The 22,450-nt window shown below is 39.8% G+C and overlaps 1 protein-coding gene across 7 annotated transcripts in view; it reads left to right on the top strand.

The window, feature by feature from the left end:
- fubp3 (far upstream element (FUSE) binding protein 3) overlaps positions 1 to 20,405 on the top strand; it is a 23,212-nt gene extending 2,807 nt beyond the window's left edge. Inside the window, exons 2-19 of one of the 7 annotated variants that reach the window (XM_027282117.1) lie at positions 3,023 to 3,134; positions 5,489 to 5,519; positions 6,316 to 6,365; positions 6,532 to 6,603; positions 9,354 to 9,411; positions 9,653 to 9,815; positions 10,991 to 11,089; positions 11,283 to 11,387; positions 11,492 to 11,594; positions 12,124 to 12,224; positions 12,552 to 12,681; positions 16,253 to 16,413; positions 16,702 to 16,775; positions 16,863 to 16,942; positions 17,365 to 17,421; positions 17,705 to 17,755; positions 17,872 to 17,999; positions 18,899 to 20,405. In XM_027282117.1, coding sequence (XP_027137918.1) covers positions 3,023 to 3,134; positions 5,489 to 5,519; positions 6,316 to 6,365; positions 6,532 to 6,603; positions 9,354 to 9,411; positions 9,653 to 9,815; positions 10,991 to 11,089; positions 11,283 to 11,387; positions 11,492 to 11,594; positions 12,124 to 12,224; positions 12,552 to 12,681; positions 16,253 to 16,413; positions 16,702 to 16,775; positions 16,863 to 16,942; positions 17,365 to 17,421; positions 17,705 to 17,755; positions 17,872 to 17,999; positions 18,899 to 18,907 — 1,584 coding nt within the window. In that variant the 3' untranslated portion in view covers positions 18,908 to 20,405. Of the gene's footprint in view, positions 1 to 3,022; positions 3,135 to 5,485; positions 5,520 to 6,315; positions 6,366 to 6,531; positions 6,604 to 9,353; positions 9,412 to 9,652; positions 9,816 to 10,990; positions 11,090 to 11,282; positions 11,388 to 11,491; positions 11,595 to 12,123; positions 12,225 to 12,551; positions 12,682 to 16,252; positions 16,414 to 16,701; positions 16,776 to 16,862; positions 16,943 to 17,364; positions 17,422 to 17,704; positions 17,756 to 17,871; positions 18,000 to 18,898 lie in introns of all 7 variants that reach the window. The other 6 variants (XM_010738657.3, XM_027282116.1, XM_027282121.1 and 3 more) reach the window with 6 other exon arrangements.
- Positions 20,406 to 22,450: the final 2,045 nt, after the last annotated feature.

Here is a 22,450-nt window from a genome sequence, read left to right as displayed (position 1 = left end):
CCATTTTTACTGGCTTCAAGTCTGAACCTACCATTTAAGCTTGCTCTGTTTTTTTAAATGTATATTCACTCAGCAAAGATTGCATTAAAGAAGTGAAATCGGTCTTGGAGGCAGGTCCAGCTCACAGTGTGTTACCCAGAGGCCTCAGTAGGCATCGAAGGGTTCAACTGTAGGTTAGACAGTTTGTACCAGACAGTTTGCCACAAAATCCACCAGACTGCATGACTGTAAACCTGACCGACTGCTGCGAGGAATATATAAGCGCATGCACGTGCATCTTTCATTTTGTGTGGTACACATCTAAATCAGCAAATTCTTTCATTATTTTAGGTGCTTTTATTCTGTAAGATGCCATGTAGAGACCTCTGCACACAGTGAAACACCTGATCAGTTGTGAAAAGGCTACATGTCTTCCTGTTTGTCTTTTTTCAATTGGCAAAAAAAAAAGAAAAAAAGCCAGCAGTTGTCTTAAAGCTGCTGTAGCGTTGTATGACTAAATCAACATAACTACAGATCACTGACAAAAGCTGTGCACTATGTTCTGCCATGCTGACATTTAAATTGAGGGAACAGAAAGTTCTTAACTTCAATGCCACACAGTCTCTGTCCCCCGCGCCTGTGACTGGGTGGACTCAGTTTCAGTTTTTCTCTTCAGTTTTCAGGTTTATTTGTCATGTGCAAGTTAACACAGGGTCAGCAGCACAATAAGTTGTGTGTGTTGTGTTAGACGAGAAGAACCGGTCAGCTCAGCGCTCCAGTTGTGTAACGACATTACACACAAAGTAGAATAATAAAAGTGTTGTATAAGCTGTACAAGTGTGACGAGGTTTTATCAGGCATGTACCAGGATTGGATAGGTATCAAAGCACAAATAGATACATTTTCAAAATATTGAGAGTAAAACGACGTCCTGGTACTTTAGCAGCCGTCCTGTTTAGTTGCATTTTTGCAGACAGAGTAAAGTAACACGTTTTTTACTGGGGTATTGCACAAAAAACTAAAAGTCAAGTCCTCGAACAGTAGCAGCAGTCATGTTTGGCGGTGCATATTGTGCAGACAGAAGTCCTGTTCGATTATGAGCTCAGAAGTCTGATGGTAAAAACTGTCCTTATGTCTGGTAGTGCATCTCATATCATTGTTGTACAGATTTTCTGTTTTCTTACACATAAAAAGACACAAAACAGTATATAAAAAAAAAAAAAAAATTGTCCACTGTTGAAATTGTTTTAGCTCAGTTTCTGGGTGAGGCTTAGTGAGGACAGAGGGCTGTAATAGATAAAATAGATCGGGTTCCACCAGTCTGTGGCGTCTGAGCCTGTGGCAACGAATACCGTACCCACAGATGAATTTAAAATATGGTGTCACTAAACAAGCAACAAGGGGAAATTAGTGTTTATGATGTATGTAATTAATAAAACAAGATTTATTTTTGGAACAAAGCAGGTAAACTGAACTACTCAGCATGTCAATAGAGTTACTGTCATAACAACGACACCCTACACCCACACAGCTGATGAAACAGGCAGGTGATTGAGAAAATGCTTCTCAGGTATCAGCCCAGATTCAGTGAAAACAAACCACTGATTTCACACAAAGATTAAGCGTTTTCTTGAATGTTGCCTTCATGTAAAATGCTTTTCAGGCTGCTCGACATGCGCAGCTATCGCAATGTCACGGGGGGGAAAAAACGGCAACCCCACACCTGCTTCTTTTCCTGCCTTCTTTATTTCCACTGCACCCCTCTCACTTCCACTTGCGGGCTCTGAAGTAGATAATCATCCCTGAAGGTGATGGAAGACTCTAATTGCTGTCACTATATTTTCATATTGTGGAGAAAAAAGGAAAAAAAATCCAGTCAGGCACAGATGTCAATTTAGTGTAATTTTCTGAAATGCTATACTTTTGTGTGGAAGGAGAGGTGGTAGATTAACGGGGAGTGGAAAATGCTGTTGGGCGCTCTCCTACAGCAAAACTGGAGATTCAAATCCATCGCAGCAGAACACGAGCATCTACTTCAGCTTGTAGTGGTTTTTCACCTGAGCTGTAATGCAAATAAGACATGCCGCATTCTTGAAGTTGAATGCAGGGGTTGGATATTTTCCAGGAGAAATATGTCTCTGAAGAAATGCACAGTGATTGTTCTTTGGGCCAGTCGTGTATTGATTTTGATTTACAAAAGTAAATTCTGACTAAATGTTTAGTCACTGAAAGGCTTTAATGAAAAAAACGCCTGTACACTTAATGCCACAGAGGTTTAATAATGACGCTACATTCCCGCTTCATTCTGACCTGATGAAGATCCAAGTCATTGTCATTATTAAACTTTTGTGGCACGCAGGCGTATTCTGATAGCCTCGCACCTCCAGTGATGTGCGTCTACTGTTCTCGCTGCAAGCTGGCATCAAATGTGTAATCCTATCCTTGTTTACTCTTGCTTTGTTGAGATAGTTCTTTATTTAAATGACATGTTTGGCCTATTTTACACTAAAGTTCTTGTCGCTTACGTGAGTGACAACAGTTAACATGTTACATTTGAGGGTAAAAGTGCAGAGATGTCAAATTATCGTACTTCAACATGCTGGAAATGTTTGGTTTTTTTTGTGTAGGTAGCTGTTATGTCTTGTATAACATCTCCAACAGGCAAACCTGAGATACTGCTGTTTGTCATGATGATCTGTGTCATTTGTCAGTGAAATCATAATAAGGTTAGGTTACTCAGTGAGAGAGCGAGCTCGGAGAAAGCGCCACCATCGGCAGCCTCTACAAGAAAACTGTATCAGGCTCCTTCTTGCTGAAGTTGTACAAAGTGCAGGTTTTTTTTTTGTTTTTTTTCCAGCTGCTGTCAAAAAGAAAAGTCTCCACAGCAGATGGCTTAGTCAGCTTCACAGCAAACACAAACAAGGAGAAAAGCGAATGTGTCACACAAAAAAGAAGTGTATGTTCAAAGAGAATATCATCACATATCCACTTTTCGCCCCTTTATTCCATCTGTCTTACTGTTGTTTGTGTGTGTGTTGTCTAGATGGCCGCCAAGATGGGAGGAGATCAGATGCCCAACTTGAACAGCTCCTCTCCGGTCATAGACCCCTCCCTGTACGGCTTTGGAGGCCAGAAACGTTCACTAGACAACGGAGGTAAGCCTAAAATTATACACACACGCATATTACGGGTCTGTAGGCTGATGTATTGTTATTACATTCGCAACCACTCTCGGAGGCTTTTATCCTGCGGAACATGTATGTGGACACCTTCATAAAAACACCATCCTGCTACATAAAAGCTCTCAGAGCATCTCCTTTCTACAGTGAGGGGATAAACACTAAGTGGCCGTCTTCTGCCTGTTCAAACTGCGCGTTTGTGTTCCTTTTTTTTTATGTCAGCTTTTGCTCAAACCTATAAAGTTTAGCCTAAAAATCGGACTGAATTGCCGTTTCACTTCATTATGCACTCTGACAAGTTGCCATTTCTGTTGGGAAGGGTTTTTATTTATTTATTTATTTCCTCCTTTCAGTCGACAAAAGCTGAAGCAGCACCTCCTTGGAGTACTTACCTTTCAAAGGTTTTTTCATGCCCATAGCTGAATTATGCCAATTTAAAAGTTATTTCTGTAAATCAACATACAAACCTGTACAGCTGCGTCAATCTCAGTCAAACCAACATGACATCCCTGTTATTAATCTCGCCTGCAAAGGGTCTGATTGACGGGTTGTTTTTCCACGGAGGGAAATGGCTACTGAGCACAACAGTGTGGGCAGTGAACAAAGCTACATAGAGTTGACCTTTCTAACAAAGAATCATTGCAACGGCCGTTAAACAGTAGAAATACAGGGTTTGCGTCATAATAATGAGTTGCAGTCTATCAAAAGTTGAGCCACTTTCAACTTTAAACAATTAATGGTCTGAACTCATCTCAAGATTTATTGCTACTATCTCACATATGTGGATTTTGTACAGAATAAAGGCAATTAAATACGTGAAATGCACCAATTAGTAATGATTAGAAAGAGAGGGGAGACGTGTGCTGGACAGCTAGTATTCTCCTGCATAATAACAAACACGAGCTCAACAGTCCAGTTTGACTTGAAGCTGATGTGTATTGTATAAATTCAGCGTTGACTCACATTTAACATCCATGTTTACTTGCTCACAGTCCTCTTCCTCCCTGCGTTTACCTTTTTTATCTATAGTGAAATAGTATGAAGCAATGGATGCTACACTAACCTCTTTAGCAGACACTATTTTCCACCACTTTTCACACGTCATTACACACCTAACGTTAAATCACACCCGTAGCTCCTCGTCGGGCGCTGATTGGTCTAAAGCCTTTATAATAAGCTGGATCAAACAGAACAAATGCCTATTAAACTTTGTCTTTTTCCCTATCAAACTCGGTCACTAATATAGTGACAACTCTTCCTCCACTTGTTTGCCACTTACTCCGCTTTATGAATTGATTTCTAAATGTTATGGTTCTGTGTTGCTGTTTGCCAGCCTGGCTGTACACAACAGATTGGAGCTACGTAGGGGACTGTAATCTGAAGTGAGAGCCATGGTTTTATGTTTTCATGTTTGCATGGAGTATTAAGTGTCTGGAACGGCAGTATAGTGAAAAATCTGTCATTCTATCTCGCTGTGCCTTGCACACGTACAAAAGATTTGATCCGTTTCATATCCCTGAAGTGGAAACACTAGTCATTTATCCCGTCCTCCTCTTATCTTGTCACAGTTGTTTGTATGATAGTTCAGCTCTGAATGCATGGATGGATAAATTGTATGCAATTCTGTTTAGGTTTGTGTGACGCACTGTTATTGTTTGCAACAATTTGTCCTCAGTTTTTCTCCGTCAAGGTTGTCCCACAGTGCGGGGGGAACTAATGTAGCACTGCAGTTATCTCTCTGCGTTTTTAATTATCAAACAAAAATATCCAAAGGCACTTGAGTCTTTCTCATTTTATCTTGCAGTCTTGTCCTTGTGTGAATTCACCTCCTGTTTTATATTCATAGCTGTTCCATTCTCGAGCGTTAACCCCGATGCATTTCCAGAAGAAGTGAAATCAGAGCAAACGACCATAAAATTGATTGAAGCTGCTAGATATCAACTCAGGTGTTCACGTTCATGGCAGCGCATCTTCCACTGACCCTGCAGGACCCTTGCTAGGTGCTACCTGTCAAAATTCAATTCATGACCAGCAACCACTGACCCGGCTGTTGCCTCGCTCTTCCTGAATGGCTCTGATTGAAACACTCACAGACCTGATTACCATGCTGGTGAAAGTCCCCCGCTGTGGGTCAGACACGAACACGAAGGATTGGCAGGACTATATATCCATCTGCTCACGTCCCCTCCAGCACTGACTCATTCGTTTTTCATTTTTCTGCTTTGTCAGATATCACACAAACCGATATTAAGTTTTTGTTTTTTTAATCATGGTCTCAGATTGTTTCTCACATGTTAATTGGTTTGCTTTCCTGTCAATTCTCTCAGTAGGGAACCACCTCAGTGCAATGGTACATCAAAGGTGAGCAGAGCATACTCACGTTTCTGTTTCTCTTCCTTTTTAATGCACTTTGCATGTATTCTGTTAGCTAAGTTTTGAAATCACAAATTCTTTATTTTACCTAACTATAGAGCTTTTTCTAAAAGACAGATAAAAGGTGTTTCTCCATCTGACCAAAATAAGTATAGATATAATTACTATATGCTGTTATTGTTGGTTAATTTGAGTTTTATGCTGGAAGTTTCTAAGCTGCAGTTTGTCTTTCATTATCATACTATTCTTTGATCCATTGCCTAAGTGATAGGTATATGAACTCTAACAAAAGTTGACTTTCAATTTACTCAATTGACCAACATTCCTAAAAAAAAAAAAGTAATTTATTTCACTATGATTAAAAAAAAAAAGAAAACGGAACAATTTGTCTGATTTTTGAAGCTGGAAGCGGCAAAATATCTGTAAACACTATCAAAACAGGGTCTAAATATTTTTCCAAAATATCTGTAAACACTATCAAAACAGGGTCTAAATATTTTTCTCTAAAACTACTTCAATAAATGAATTTTTTAAAAATCACTGGATTGAGGCTCTCGAATGTAAATATTTGCTGTTTTTCTATGACTGTAAACTAAATATCTTTTAGAAGTTAGTCAGACAAAAGAAGCTATTTGAATAAGCTGTTTTGTTGGCCATTTTTTCTGAAATTTGTATAATGAATATAATCACTAGATGCAGCTTTAATTATTTCAGTTTTTTTTTTCTCTTGATTTTCATTTTCTTTGGTCTGCCAGAGTTATTGATCTGTCCCAATCTCTCCCAGGGCTCTTGCGACAGAAGACTACAAAGTGCCTGATAAGATGGTGGGATTCAGTAAGTAGCCCTTCAGTTCATTATAGTCTGTATTAATGTTTGACATGTAATCATCAATATTGACATTTTACTCAGTTTTTGGGTCACTGCTTGTGGCCCCTGTCTAAATTCAAAAAGGCTTAAAATAGTCTGTTCTCTCCCTACTCCTCCTCCTCCGCCTCCGTAGTCATTGGAAAAGGAGGAGAGCAGATCTCAAGAATTCAGCTGGAATCAGGTTGTAAGATCCAGATTGCTTCAGGTATGTTCTGTGTAAAGGCAATACTGAGATTTATTTCAGAATACTTTTTTTTTTTTTTTAAATAGTTGCAGAAAACATGTGAAAAGACTTTGAACAATATATTACTTAAATGTGGAGTTGGAGGTTAAAACAGTTTTTCACCAGTTTTCAGTCCAGGATTTTTTGGGCAGTCCTAAAGGGTGGCTCGATGACACACTGAGGCCAACCTGAGCATGCCCCTGCAGAGAGACAGAGATTAATTAATCTCGCTCAGTGTTTAATGTTAGTCTGAACTCATCTGACACGTTTCAGTCACTTCAAAATTGCTGCTTGACTGCTCCCACGAGTGATTTTGACACCTAATTTCATATCATTTAAATTTGGCTGGGTGGTTTAAAACACAACAAGCCTTTGGTCTGACAAACTCAGAACACATTTATTACATTCCAAAGTTATGCTTAATTTTGGCTATGTAAAAACTGAGTCCTTTGACCTCTCACCTCAAGATATCTGAATGAGAATAGTTTCTGTTGGCTACCCACAAAACCCCTTTACTGACATGCCCCCTTTATTCTCACCCCATACAGCGTTGGGCAGTTTTATTCATGCAGTGTATGTATTTATACTGCAGTTATTTTCACCCTATGTACTTGAATAATTCAGCATACAGGGCTCAGCATACTTGCATAAATTGGGTATGACTGGGAAGCTGAGACTCCAGTTGTATTCATGTGATGATTTTAGTGCCCATTTCATTGTAGTGAGACCATTTTTTGAAACTTGACCTGACTATATGAAATAACCTGTAGTGACCTCCAGGATAATCACAGCCTCATGAAAACTGTACAACCACAAACTAGGGCATTCAGTGGCTGGATGGCTTTGCAGGGTATATTAACAATAAGAGAGTTTCTGAGCAATTTCCACAACATGATTTCTTTCCAATTACAATGTCAAAAGTTTTTGGGACCAAATAACAGCATGACTTTTGCTATGGTGCTCCTCAGGCTCTTGGTATCTTAATGTGTTTTTTTTCTTTTTCTATGTGTGTGTACTGTGAATTTCCTATCTTCTCCTAAAGATCCTGTAACTCCACCGCCTGATTGACATGGAGTTAAATATCGCAGTGACTTTTTACTCTTAGGCCCTTTCAATAGTAACAGCCATCACATCTGGGTCACCAAATCTCGGGTTCAGGACAACTTAGATAAGATAGACTTTAATGATCCAACATCGGTGAAATTCCCATTGGAGCTCAGATTGCTAAGCAATTTATCTCTTATTATATGGGCACTGACAAGCACATAGCGCATGAGAAAAGTGCAAATCATGAACAAACATTTTCAGCATATACAGTACAACAGCAGCACAGAAAAGGACAAATTGAAAATGGTTTTGGCCTTGTCCTGCCCTTCCTACCGTAGGCGTAACCTCTTAGATAAGACACAATGTGTAATGCCAGCATGGTAACTGCATTGTTTGCTGTCGGATTGCACAAGAGTTTGGCAACAGCTTGAATATTCCTGTAATATGCATCTTGAAGGTTTCCTGTTGGCAGTGTGTTGAGAATGGTCTTTTAAAACAGCAGATGTCTTGTGGAGTCTGAAGGTCTGAAGGTTTTGAACCACCTCCAGTAAAAGAACTCCCAACGACAATAACTTTGTTTTAAGATATCAATACTCCATCTCCCACTTCACACAGTGGTGCACAATCACCTAGAACTCAGTGTCAAGAAAACAAAAGAACTGATCGTCAACACTTCCAGCATCCATAGCTCAGCACACAACCTCATCCATAACCCCACAATGATCAACGGTGAATCAGTAGATACTGTGGAGTCCATCAAATACCTCGGACTCACCCCGGACAATAAACTGAACTTCGATCATCACACCACTGACATCCACAAACGCTGCCAACAAAGACTCTCTGCCATCCGCAAACTCAAAGCACTTTCTGTTTCCCCCCCAGCTTCTCTTACTACTCTACAAGAGCATAGTCCAACCTGTCATCCTCTACTGTTCAACCTGCTTCTATAACATGTTAACCGCCTCAAATAAGAACATACTGACAGGCATTACACACTACTCCTACAAATTCTTTGGTCTCCAGATCCCCAATCTCTCAGACCTCAACAATACAGCCATTGCACGCAGATCTCTCAGTATAGCACAGGACCCCGGACACCCCCTCATCAACTCATCATTCATACTGCTACCATCGCCATGCAGATACAGGACCCTGACCTGCAAACGTGCTCGCTATGGCAGGAGCTTTGTAACCTCTGCTATAGCAGGCCTAAACGAAGCACCCCGGTAATCCTGTAGGGGGTGCTATGCACAGAACAGGGACGGTTGTATGTGTTTTAATGTGATAAATGTGTATATATTCTTATCTCAATGTATCTTGTGTTTATGTATGTATGAAGGGCACGTACAGGCTGCGGAAACACATTTCCTGTAAAGGACAAAGTATCTAAAACTGTTTAGGATGTACAAGTATAAGCAGGATTTTGTGACATAAGACTTGAAATTTGTTGGAAATATGAAGCAATACTTTTTTCTGTTGACATTTTAGAAATTAAATTAGCAGTTTGCATAATGAGAAGCCGTTGTATCAAAGCTGTTGCTGCTGTCCTTTTTTTTCCTTGTGATACAAACATAACTCATGTTAAGTTTTTGTGAAAGCACCTGAGTGTATCATTGACTACTCATTCTTATGTCTGTGAAAACATGCAGCATCCTTAATTGTTGTGCTTTGTTTTCTAACAGACAGTGGAGGCATGTTGGACAGGCCCTGCACACTGACTGGGAGCCCAGAGAACATTGAGTAAGTCTCACCTCTCAACTTTGACAGATTTACTGAAACTCCACAGAGCATTCGGAAAGTGTGCCCCATTGTTGTGACACAGAGGGCATGAACTCAAATCCCTTTTCACATCTCCTCTTAATCAGTCACTGAATCACCTGAACACTTCTTTCACATTCAACAAAGAAAAACTGTTTCTTGTGTAGAGTCTGTAATTGTTGGTGACAAATGTTGTTTCTTGGTTCTCACTCCACCCCCGCAGTCAGGCCAAGAGGCTGTTGAGTGAGATTGTGGAGCAGTGTCGGTATGGTCCAGGCTTCCACAGTGACATGGACGGCAACAGCTCCATCCAACAGATCCTTATCCCTGCCAACAAAGTCGGCCTGGTCATCGGCAAAGGAGGAGAGACCATCAAACAACTGCAGGTCTGGTAGTAGTAGGCCAGTTACAGTAAAGCATGGGGCAACCTTATATTTCTTGCTGTTTAATATTTTTCCTCACCATCTTTGTAAAGGTTAAATTTAAATCAGATTCTCTGCAGTGAAAAGTTAAAGGTTGAGCTCTAAAAAAACTGGTTCTGAATTAGTAAGAAACAAGGAGAGAGATTATCGGATCTCTTTCTCCCCTCAGCTTTTTGTGTCTGTTTGCAACGTTTAATATTAGTTATCTGACAAGTCCAATGCCCAACTCGATTACTAAATTTGTCTATTCTCGCTGTAACTAACCTGGAAAAATGTGACGCTCCCGTACAGTCAAGCTAAACTGTCATAGGAGGGTCCTCCAGCTCATTTTTTTTGCCGTTCAGATGGCGGTCACATTACATGAGCATGATCAACCAGGCTAAGCCAACTAGCATGCAGTAGATGACAACTGGTGTACTGCTAAAACCTTCAGGGTAGTATGTGCACTCTACAATTCCACGCTAGCAGCTTTTTAGAAATAAATAGTAGAGCCATAATAATTCGATCTTTGGGCAATTTTGTGGCTGATTTGGAGCTGGAATAAAAAAACCTCTGCGATTCTCTGTGGTTGTCAACACAGTGGTACACAGGAGGCTCCTTGAACAATTTCATTAAACGATCTTTAAGACAAATATTCTTTAGCTTTATGTAGCGGGATAAATATTTAGATTAACATGTTAAATAATTTAAAATACAAAATGACATTGCTGAGAGCTTCTTCTCTCTTACTTTGTGCTGCTTGTCACATTGTTGTAAATCACATTTAAAGCTGGTGCATAAACTTTGCAATGATACCAACAAGTTAACAGAAACATGTTTTTGTACCATTTAAAACAAATGGTGCATGTGGTTTAATTGTCATGACTATCATTAGTAAATAATTTTGAACTCGCATAAAAAATGACTTGATTACTGTTTTCTTTTTTTCTTAATCTGCTCACATTGTGTTATATTTATTTTAACTACACATTGATGACAAAGGTTTCAGATTACTTGTATCAGTTATTCCCTTGTTGGTATAAATTGCCAGGATGTGGCAGAATTCCCCTTTTTTATCTCTTTTCAGAGTGAATGGTCGACTGGGCCCAGGTAGCTCTTTGATGTGTTTTTTCTGCTCCTGTTTGTTTGTACCCCTGCAGGAGAGAACAGGAGTGCAGATGATAATGATTCAGGATGACCCCATGCCCACCGGAGCAGACAAGCCCCTGAGAATCACTGGGGATCCCCACAAAGTTCAGGTCAGTCTCAGAAGAGCTCAGTGTGTGTTGCAATCTTTCCAGTTTACACTCAGTTTTACACATTTTACGCCTTCAGTCTTCCACACAAACATTTTAAAACATCTTTTTGTTTTTGGACTTTTGTTATGATCCCATGCAGCACTCTTTGTTAAAATGTAATATTTTTAATAGAGTTTGGTGTGTCTTTTTACAGCAAGCTCGTGAACTTGTGGTGAAGCTTATCCGAGACAAGGACCAAGGAGACTTCAGGGTTGGCAGAGCAGACTTTGGATCCAAAATGGGAGGAAGCAGTCTGGATGTAAGATCTTTTTCTTTTCTTTTCAAAGATAATGTTTTTTTATTTATTTACACGAGAGAATGCTTGATCTTTTCTGACTTTGTCTCTCTGTCCTGATCATCCAGGTGGTCGTGCCCAGATTTGCTGTCGGTATCATCATTGGCAGGAACGGAGAAATGATCAAGAAGATTCAGAATGATGCGGGGGTTAGGATCCAGTTCAAACAAGGTACAGAGATGAAACAAGACCGTATGATGGCAATCAATCAAAGCAAAAATGTGTAATCTCTAAAACTGGAGGTGTTTTCAAGAGCTGCGATTGGCTTCGTGTGTTTCTCCAACAAGTTTGTGAAGCCAAACGAGATCATTGATAGACAAGATAACATTAAAGAAGTTGAAGAAAGACAGACTTTTCCATAACACACAGCTAATAAGGGAATCTCCACCAAAAATGCTCTATGCATACATAAACAGTCATACCGTGGGACATTGTGTGGTCTAATCACGTCCATCTAGTATTGCAGCGGTGAACAAATAAAATCACGTGCAGAACTTTAATTAAAACATACGCTGTGGGTACCATGGTTCCTACTTATTCACTTGAGCTGAGAAATCCAAATCTGCAAACAGTGAAAGTCTGCAAATATCACACTGCTTACTTATTTTACTCAATGATTTGTATTTAAAGCACTCGATAGTGACATATACAATCTTGGAGCAGTTAAAGACCTTTTGTGTCCCATGCGTTTGCCGTCCAGATGATGGAGTCAGTCCTGACCGAGTTGCTCAGGTGATGGGCCAGCCCGACCACTGCCACCATGCGGTCCACCTCATCAATGAACTGGTTCAAACTGCTCAGGTGTGTCTGCGTTGTCCTTTGTTTCCTTTCCTTCTGTTTCTGTCCAGTGTTGGTGTGTTTTTTTGGAAAATAGGGCAGTGATCAGTGTCGCTAAGGCACATTGTTAATAAACAGTATAATAATACAACCCAACATAAAGATTACTATTGCAGAAACCAAACTGTCACCTTGAACAAGTTTGTTACAGGTTTTAAATGTTGAAATAAACTCAAACTTCCTAAATTGAAGCAATTTAGGAAGTTTTGCAAAAAGAAAAAAACTGAACTGCCATTTTTTTCCTTTTCCTTTTTTTTTTTTCAAATTATTTCTTTGTCTCTCTTCCTGTAGGAGCGAGACGGGTTTGGAGGTATAATGGGACGTCGAGGGCGAGGTGACTGTAACATGGGAGGACCTGGAGGACTGCAGGAGGTGACATATGCAGTACCTGCTGACAAGTGTGGACTAGTGATTGGCAAAGGTAATAAAATATGTTTAGATTAATTCTCTAGAAGTTGATTTAAACGATTATTAATGCTGCGAGGACCCCGGTGAACAATTTTCTGTGTGCTTTGTATGTAAAGCTACGACCCTTTTGTCAGTAGCTTGTATTTGAAAGTTGCCCGGTTTCTCGCTGTGAGGTCGTCTCACAACTCTCAAATAAATAATAGAGTTCATCAATATGAACGATCTATATCCAACTCGCCAGATTGCCTTTTCCCTTTTTAATAAGTGAATGCCGTTTGGTGTTCTGCCACTGCGTGAAACTGATGAGAAGAGGGGGTGAGTGACCACCCTCCTATTCTCCCTCCAGGGCTCATGTATACAGCACAAGTGGCATTCATTGGCTTCACTAAGGGCTTAATGACGGGGATAATGCGTGTAATGTGACATTAATTGTTAAAGGTGCATAATAACAGCCCTCAATCATGTGGAAGGCTGCTTGGCATCTAATGAGGGTCTTTCAGCCCAATAGAGTGCAGCAAGGGAATGAATAGGAGGAATTAGCTTATTGGCTATTCATGCCCACTCTATTGCCAGCTATTTAAAAGTCATTGACCATTGCATTGGAAGGAGCTGTGAGTGTGTGTGTGTGCTATGTGTGCATGCATGTCGCCTTGGTGTGTGTGTGCGTGCATGCAGTGGTGGGCGGGGTCGGAGGGGGCCTCTTTACCTAAGATAAAAACATGGCAATAGAAATGTCAAGGGGCTTTTGTGCATGTAGTGCGGCGAGGGAAACAAATAAACCTGGGCGTTGCGTCCCCCTCTCTGTGCATTAGCATATGAAGTGAGCCAATATGGTGGAGATGGCGGTGGGTCTGGGTGCTGTCAGCCGTCCCTTAAAGGGTGCAGTGATTAATATCTTTACGATGCCATATGCAGCCCATTGCCCCTCTGTTTTGACCCCCTACACACACTCACTCACACACAGCTTGATGAATCAAGCCACCCACCAACCTGCTCAGACTTTACGCTTTACAAGCGTGAATTCAGTGCAAGAGACGTGCATGCATCCTACAGCTTTACGGATTATTTCTGACTTAAAAACATCTAAACTCAAAAGTCCACATACTAGATTTTTCTAGGTTTTCTCTGGCAGGTCGAGTTTGCTCAGTTAAAAGTTGACTTTTACTTATTTCAAAGCGAGCAGATGGACCTTTTTTTAAGTTAAGATTTCTTTGTCAAACTGCTGACTTAAAATGGACTCTATCCTCCTCCTAACATAGTTAAACTTTTCAACTTCCAGTTTAATATATCTGTAGTCTTTATATAATTACGTTTTTTGTTTGTTTGTCACTTCCCCAAAAAATGAGAACTAAAAGTGATTTAAATAATCTGGTAATGTTCACCAGGAACAGAGGGGAGAAAAAAAAACTCAGCCATTTGATGTTCATCGTGTCTTCAATTGTAATGATTTGATTATGTGATATAAATGGTATTCAAAAAGAAGTTGGTGAGATTTTTTTGACACAAATGAAACGTAAACTTCCCATTTTATGACTTTTCATACATTTTCCTGATATACACATACTGTACAGCTGTAGCAATGTAATAAGAGACAAATTGTACAAAAGCACTTTGAATAAAAGTGCTGTATAAACAAAAAAAAAACTTTTTTTTACTTGGAAGGACTGAACTTTATATAAAATGTATAGATACTGGACCGAGGAGTCATTATTTTAGATTGTTTTGTCTATAAAATGTCAGAAAATGGTGTCAAAAGCCCCATGACACATCTGAAAAGTCACGAAATATTCCATTTAGTATGATTGAGAGACTTGTTAGGTTCATTGTGTCTCTCCATGTGTCTGCTCTGTGTTTGACTGGCGACCTGTCCGGGGTGTACCCCGCCTCCCACCCAGTGTGTCAGCTGGGATCGTCTCCTGTGACCCTCTAAACTAGGATAAACGGGTATAACGAATGGATGACGATTAATGTTCGACCATCATTATCATTTCAGCTCTAGAACTTAAACATATGGCAGAGTTTCTCCAGAGGGACAATGAAGAGGAGCCAAATTTAAATACCTGTGCTCTCTTCAACACTTTGATCCAAACTTCCTGCCTCTGGTTTGATGTAAAGCTGCGGTTGCATTAGTTATTTCCACGTTATTTAATGTTGCTCTCCCTTGAGGCCTAAGAGGTTTTTTTTTCTCTCCCCCACCAGCAGCTAACCAGTCCCTTGGCTTGGCCATGAATGCTGTCACCAGTTGCACTTTTGTATCCCCTCCTTTTCTCCAGCTCACTAAACCAGTCTCATTAATAAGGCCCGTATTATCTGTCCTCACTACAGCCCAGTCCATGAAATGAATAGTCAGGGTCTTCATTGCTCTCTGCTGTCTGACTAGAAGAGCTCATAATGGCTTCATTAAGGCAGAAGTTTCATTTGGTTGACAATGGGTTAATGGCCCATGTGCAGTCTGTTGGCAGCAAGGAATAGGCTACGGGAGGGGAGAGGTTTTTGATGAGCGTTTTCATTCGGAGGTCAGCCAGGGTCATCCGAGTGTCAGCCACAAGTGAACAAATGTGTAATTGATGTTGGGACAGCCCTGGTGTCCCTCCGGGAAGCACCCTCAGCCTTTTTCGTTCAGATGGGCATTGTGAAGGGGGGGTGGTGGCAGCTATATGCCCCCTATTCACTCCCGCCTCTCATCACAGAGGACAACACAGAGTCAAGAATGAAAAGGGTAAAAGAGACAAACGATATCCCAGAAGGAGGATACGCTTCAATTTTGGTCCTTTTCTCCTGCCAGCTATGTTTCATTTCTCCCTGCTGGTGTAATTGCTCTCCCCACACGTCGGGAAGCTGGCATCTGATGCCGAGGAGGGGGAGGTGTGCAGGAGAGATGTCTCCTTTTGTTTCCTGATTTGCATGGATGTTACCACAGAATGGTAGATAAGTGGTGGGACACATGCCGGAGTCTTCATAAGGTAGCACTATCACGCCACTGTAAGCGAGCGAATTGTATGATGACACACTTGGTCAAGTCAGGAGTTTGAATTCTGTACATTGACAGCTTTAATTACATCAAACCTCAAAGAAGCCTCAAAGTTTGCTGGATTTTCAGGCACGGGCATCAAGTTTGGGTTGTGCTAGAAAAGAGCCAGTTCATGCGACGTGTCGTCTGACCACGTTGGAAGTCAAAAGTTTGTTATGAAGGTGCATAGTTGAGCGAAAAGCCGTCTTGTCAAAGAGAGGGAGCAGACGCAATATCGTTTAAATACTGGGGTAGCAAGGGACATTCTCAGACGGTCTCATCTTGAAGGCATTCATGGTGTTTCTGTCTTTTGTACCTATGAATGGTGACGGAAGAAACGGTGGGAGTAATGAATAGAGAGCTTGAGAGAGGAGACAGTTTATTTTCTCACTTCTAAATAATTTCTGGTGTTGGAAAGTTACAAAAATTGTTTGACATCGGAAAGTTGTTGGAGGGTTTCAGACGTTTCTTGAGGTTCTAGAGATTTTTCTGTATTTTCTGGCCTCCAAATTATCACGAGATTGATCAACAATAAGAATAAATGTTAGTTACAGCCCTGTTGATGGTTTTTCAGGTGGAGAAACCATCAAGAACATCAAAGAGCAGTCCCGTGCCCACGTGGAGCTCCAGAGAAACCCACCACCCAACACCGACCCCAACGTGCGCATCTTCTCCATCCGAGGCACCCCTCAGCAGTTGGAGAAGGCCCGCCAGCTGATCGATGAGAGAATTGGGGTAGGTGGTCTGGCTCTGCCCCCCCCTTACTTTAGTACTCGCCCAAAACACTATTGTCTGGCCTGATATTCATGAGCGCACATGTCAATGCAGAGAGCTGCTGGGGTGAGCTCGGCTGCTGTGGTCCTGGTGGCCAGCAGGATGTCACCAGAGGTTAAACATGAAGAATCCATCAAATGGACTTAATGGAGTGCATCAGCGCTCGGACCTGCCCTCTGACCTTGCCTGTTGGCTCCCTTTAAACACAAGTGTGGTCCCTCACTCTACTCTTCCCTTTCTCTGCTTTAGGGCCCAGGAATGGGGGGCAACAGCAGCTTCGGCATGAATCCCTACAACCAAGGACCAACCACTCCTCCTCAACAGTAAGGCTCAACTCCTCGGAGTCACATTCTGACATACATTTCAGTTAGTTAATTATTCACATCGAATTGTCTGTTTTATTTTTGCATAAGTGGGCCTCAGACGTTCATGACTGGAGGATGGGGTACAACTTTTCAAATCTGGCAGCCTCAAGGCCAACAGGAGCACAGTAAGTAAACGCGGCAAGAAATCTTCTAGCCTTTCGAGACACAATGTAAACTATCGGACCAGATTTAAATATTAAAAACACAATAAATCAATAGCTCTTATCCTTCCCCAGCTAGATAAATGTGGTCAGTGCCTGACTCAACAAGGGAACAAAAGAATATATAAAGTTTTCACCTCCTGAATTCATTTCGTCGCCCATAAATTTGAAGCCTGGCTGCGCTTTCAAAGTCTTCTGCAGGCTCGGGATGAGATGGTTACGTTCCCTGTGGCTAACCGTCTCTTTCCTGTTCGGACACATTTTAAATTTGCCGTCAATGGAAATCATTAGGCTACAGAATTGCAGATGAGAGCAGAAGGTGAAAAGGGGGAAAGTAAAGCCCACTTTCAGTAACTTCTGGTGGTGTTATGTGTGTCTGGTTTCAGGTCACAATGGATCCCAGACGGGCCAGATGGACTGGGAGCAGTATTATAAAAAGCTAGGCAAGTGTCACTCAGAGGGAAAGGATATTTTGTTTTAACAACCATCTCGACGCCCACTTTTAAATTGAATTCTCCTTTTCTTGTGTCTGTTCACACAAGCCTGATGAAATCATGCATTTACGCAGCATTATGAGCATAAATCCTGTTTGTAACTTTAGTCTAAAACCCCGGTCATTACTGTCAGAGTATTTTAGATTTATATTAAACACAAACCAAATAAACACTTTCAAAATAAATCTTCTTAATAGAAACTGTTTCAAGTAATTCTTCTGTTTGTTAACAGGTCAGCAAAACCAAGCCCAGAGCACTGCTCCTGAGTACAACAAAGCCTGGGGTGCGTACTCGTAGACTGATGTACAACACAAATATTAATTGAGCAGCTCAAACCTGCAGATGTGATTTCATTTTCTTCTTTACTAATGTGTTGCTTTGTTTTTTTGGCTTCCTCAGGCCAGACAGCTGGTCCCGCATCTCAGCAGACCTCTAATCCTGACTACAACACCTGGGTGGACTTCTACAGACAGCCGATGGCCTACTTCAACCAGGGCGCACAGCAGACACAAGCCCCGGGCCTTCAGGTGAGAAGCCACAGTACAGATCTGTCAGCATGATGATCAAATAAAACCAGCAAAGCGTGAGTCTGTCTCTCAGTACTTGTACTACATTCACAGCTTGAACTGCAGACATAAAAACGGTGGAAACCAATCATTAGCAAATGTTACTTAAACAGGAGTGGAGCTGAAACGATTAGTCGATCCACAGACAATGAATCTGCAACAAGTTTGATAATCACTTCATCGTTTTGAGTCGTCTTCCAAGCAGAAATGCAAAAAAAAAATGTACAGTTTCTCAAATGTGACGATTTGCGGTATGTCTTTTGTCTTGGATGAAACTAAATGGATCATCTTTGGGGTTGTTGGTTGCACGAAACAAGAATGTGGCTTCCACAGTTGAGCAATTACAGCGGACATTTTTAGAAATTCTTTTATAGAAAAAATTATAAAAATGATTTAATCCATCGATTAATGGACAATGCTTAGTTGCAGCTCTCTGTATAAACACTCCCACATGCATCCTGCTGACATAAATACACTCTAAACTACAGTACCCATGTTCATAGTAATGAGGGTGCACGGCGAGTGCAGAGGTGTGCAAAGTAATGACTCATTAGTGTGATCCTTGTTGGTTTTGGTCTTTTTTTATTAGATATGCTTTCTTTTAAACAGCAAATAAATGTAATTTTTAAAAACTATAAAGCAGCCGGAGTGGTGTTTAGCTCAGTTGGTGCGAAAGTTCGGTTCAAATTCGACCTGTGGCTCTTTCCCGCATGTCATTCCCCGCCTCTCTCTCTCTCCCCACATTTCCTGTCACTCTTCAGCTGTCTCTATCTTCGAAAAGGCCAAAAAAAAACTGTAAAGCACTCTTTGGGTCAGCTGTGACGTGGATAAACGATTAACAGGCTTGTTTTATTCCACAGGATCATTAGAGAAGGCGCCCAGGTGAAAGACTTGAATCACTGAGGATGAAAACAACCCTTTTTTAACAGAGGGGTTCTAGATTTGCAACGCCTTGAAGACTTTTTTTCTTAGTGAGAAACACTAGCTGTAGAATGACTTATATGATAAAGTAATATTTCTAAAAATCAGGAACATTTATTTGTTACTAAATGCTTGTGTACACTGTTATTTTGGATAGACAGTATCTGGGATCCCTTTTTGGACTTGAGAGAGCTGTTTTGTTTTTTTCTATATTTTCCTGTCTTTGACTCAGATTGTACCGCCAAAATGAACCCAAAAGTTGTAACATTTCAAACGGCAATATGATCTATTTTTTCTAGTTATGTTGAAATGAAACCATGGTTATGTGCTTAGCAGTCTTGAATACCTCTTGTTTTTGTCACATGTCATAAGATGTTTAAAAAGAGTGTGTTTAAAAAAAAAATGTTTTTCCTTTTACATAATTCAGTGAAATGAAACTGTGATGTTTTGTTACAGGAAATGTATTTTTGTTACAAGGCTTAAAAAAAAAGGATTAATGTCAGCCAGTGGCAATAGTTCTAATTTAATTCCTGTTGTGCATTGTATGCTGTTTTTCATTGTCATTTTATTGTACTCTGGTTTAAAAAAAAAAGGTGCAATATCTTATTTCACTTTTGAAACAAAGATGGGTTCTCTAATATTTTGACAGACTTTTAACTTGTAGTTTTAAGATGTTTTGTTTTTTCTTATTTCAAATGAAAATGTCATGGATAATTTATTACGATTATCTGATATTATAGGATTTAGGGGGATGTTGCAAATAGCTTTTTTGCCTTTGCTACCTTGTAAAACTATGTATATATGCTCATATATTTGACTGTTAATTTAAAATATATATGTTTCATATAAATATATATATATACTTATAGAAAAAATTATTTTTTTTCCTGTGATCAGCGTTGCAGGAAAATTGTCCCTCTTTTTCTGTTTTCTGTTTTCATACTGAAAATGTTCAAAGATTGTGAATGTGTGATTTGAAATTTGATGTTGCATCTTGTTATGAAGAAATTTAGAAGTGGTAGATTTTTGTGTATGTTCCGTACCTGAACTATTCAAGACTGCTAAGCCTCTGTACTTCTTCTACCTGTGTAATAATTAATGTAGTATTTTTATGTTTTAAGTATTATGATCAAAAAAAAAAAACTTTTGTCTTATTTGGTACCTCCCAGTTCACTAACGCCCCACTGAGCAATCGCTGTGGACTCAGTGGGGCGTTGGACTCAGTCCAATGCTAATAACTTTTTAATTAATTTTTTATTTCTTTGTGTGATCTAATATAAATGATATAAATGATGCATCATTATGAAAAAATGATTCTGGTATTAACGTCATTTCTTAATGAAAAGGGATATAATTTCAAAATGTCTAATTATGGTGTTGTTTTTTTCCTTATGTGTACAGTTAACCATGTATTAAAAACATCCAGACTACCTGTGTACTCGTTAAGCTGATTTTCTGTTTGATGACATTATTATAAATGTTTGGATATCTTTTGTTGTATTCTGATAGTAAGAAACTTTCTCAGAGCTCTATTGTTTGTGTGTGTGCGTGTGTGTATACTAACAGGTGATACATGGAGAATATATATAGGCCAACTGTTTGTTTTCATGTTTTATAAGATGAAAATATATATTTTCTATAGTCTATTACCAGTTCTCAAATAAATTTTCCGCAAGCCTCTCTTGTGGTTACTATCGTGTCAAGCTCTTAACGCTTTTCCACTGCTTAAAGTTTTAAGAACACGATACAGATTATTTCTGCATGTTCAAACACGTACAATAGTATCACACGTCCTTTTTAAATATTTTAAACAAATGGCACGCAATTGTTCCAGGTTTTAGGATAAAAATCGATACACAGGTTCTTCACGCGATGCTTTATTTTATGGGGGAAGTTTTTGTCTAAATCTATTGAACGTTTGCAGATTTCAGATGAAGTTTTCACATTTTTATGTGACGGTAAATAAGAAAATCTAACATTTACTTATGTGTAACTCATAATTTTCTAGGTTTTTAAGCATAAACTATAATATCACAGATTTTCACACCTCATGTCAGCTGGACTGTTTTCCTGTAGTTTCAGATGCCACAATAAAAACTTAAAAGTAAACCCATTCTGCTCAAAACAGGCTGCAGTTTTACATTTAGGCCACTACAGAGTTGTGTTTACTGTGTTCGAGGACAGATCTCTGCAGAGACGTCCCTAAACAATCAATGTAACCTCCTCGCTCCTTGAACTGTCTACCAGCAGTAGTAGCACAACATCCCTCAGGCTCCCGTCCAGTGAGACATTCCTCTCCACCCCCTCCAAAGCCCATCCAGCTTTGTCACTGCACATCTTTGCACTCAGCAGGGGGGGACTCCTGCCACAGTGGACCCTGCATGGCCCCATACCGGCCCATGCATTGATGCGGTGCAGCTGTTTCCAAATCCAGCCCTTGATTTTGATCCTCTTCCTTTTTATTTTGACGTGCCATCCCGGAGGACACTTCTGACCTGGTGGTCCTTTGTGACCGTCTAATAATTTAGTTGTTCCCGGATCACACTCGGGCTGAGGATGAGAGGCACGATTATTATCAATAAAGGCCATTTTTGGACACCTTTACTCCTTCAGGGGTTACTTTAATGCTGCAGCATTAGAAGCCTGACAGGGGAAAGTGAAGAAATATTAAGGCTTGTTGTACAGACTGTAAAGCCCTTTGAGGCAAATATGTACATTTTTGCTAAATTAAAACTGATTATTCAAGTTTTACAATATAATGCAATCAAATACAATATCAGTGCAATCTACAACATGAAAAATGACCAAACATATATAACACAAAACTCTTCTCTGGACAAAAATAACTACACAAGTAGTTGCTGTGGAATAAAACACATTTTAAACTGGTGTACTGCACTTTCTGTAGATATGTGTTGTACTGCATTAAGCCACTTGAATATTTCCTCTTTTTTTTGTTGCTTATTTCATACTTGAACTCTACAAATCTGAGGAAATTATTCTAGTTTTTACTCTGCTACATTCTCTGCCAGCTATAATTACTTATTATTTACATTCTAAATTACATTCATTGCTTATATTCTGCATTTCTGTTGATTAAACCAGCAGCAGGGAACAGATACAATGAAACTTCATCATGAAAAACAGAAAAAGCCATTCTGCACAATGACACTTTTCACTCTTAAATACATTTCTCTTAAATACATATGTACTTTCACATGTAATGAAGTATATTTTACATTGTGGTATTTTTTACTTCATTTACATAAAGTACTGTAAATAGTACTCTAATGTTTTAGTTGAAGTAGTAATGGCACAGAGTAGAAATACTCCATTACAAGTCATGAATTCAAATGATTATTTAAGTATCAAAAGGCCTAAAGTTCATTGCGCAGAAAGGCCCATTTCACAATCCTATATCTATAATATTATTGTATTATAATAACATGCATTAATGTGTGCATCACTTTAATGTTGCAGCTGGTAAAGGT

The sequence above is a fragment of the Larimichthys crocea genome, chromosome IX (genome assembly GCF_000972845.2).
Source record: "Larimichthys crocea isolate SSNF chromosome IX, L_crocea_2.0, whole genome shotgun sequence".
NCBI classification, from domain to species: domain Eukaryota; kingdom Metazoa; phylum Chordata; class Actinopteri; family Sciaenidae; genus Larimichthys; species Larimichthys crocea.
This window is presented reverse-complemented; position numbering and strand designations above follow the sequence as displayed.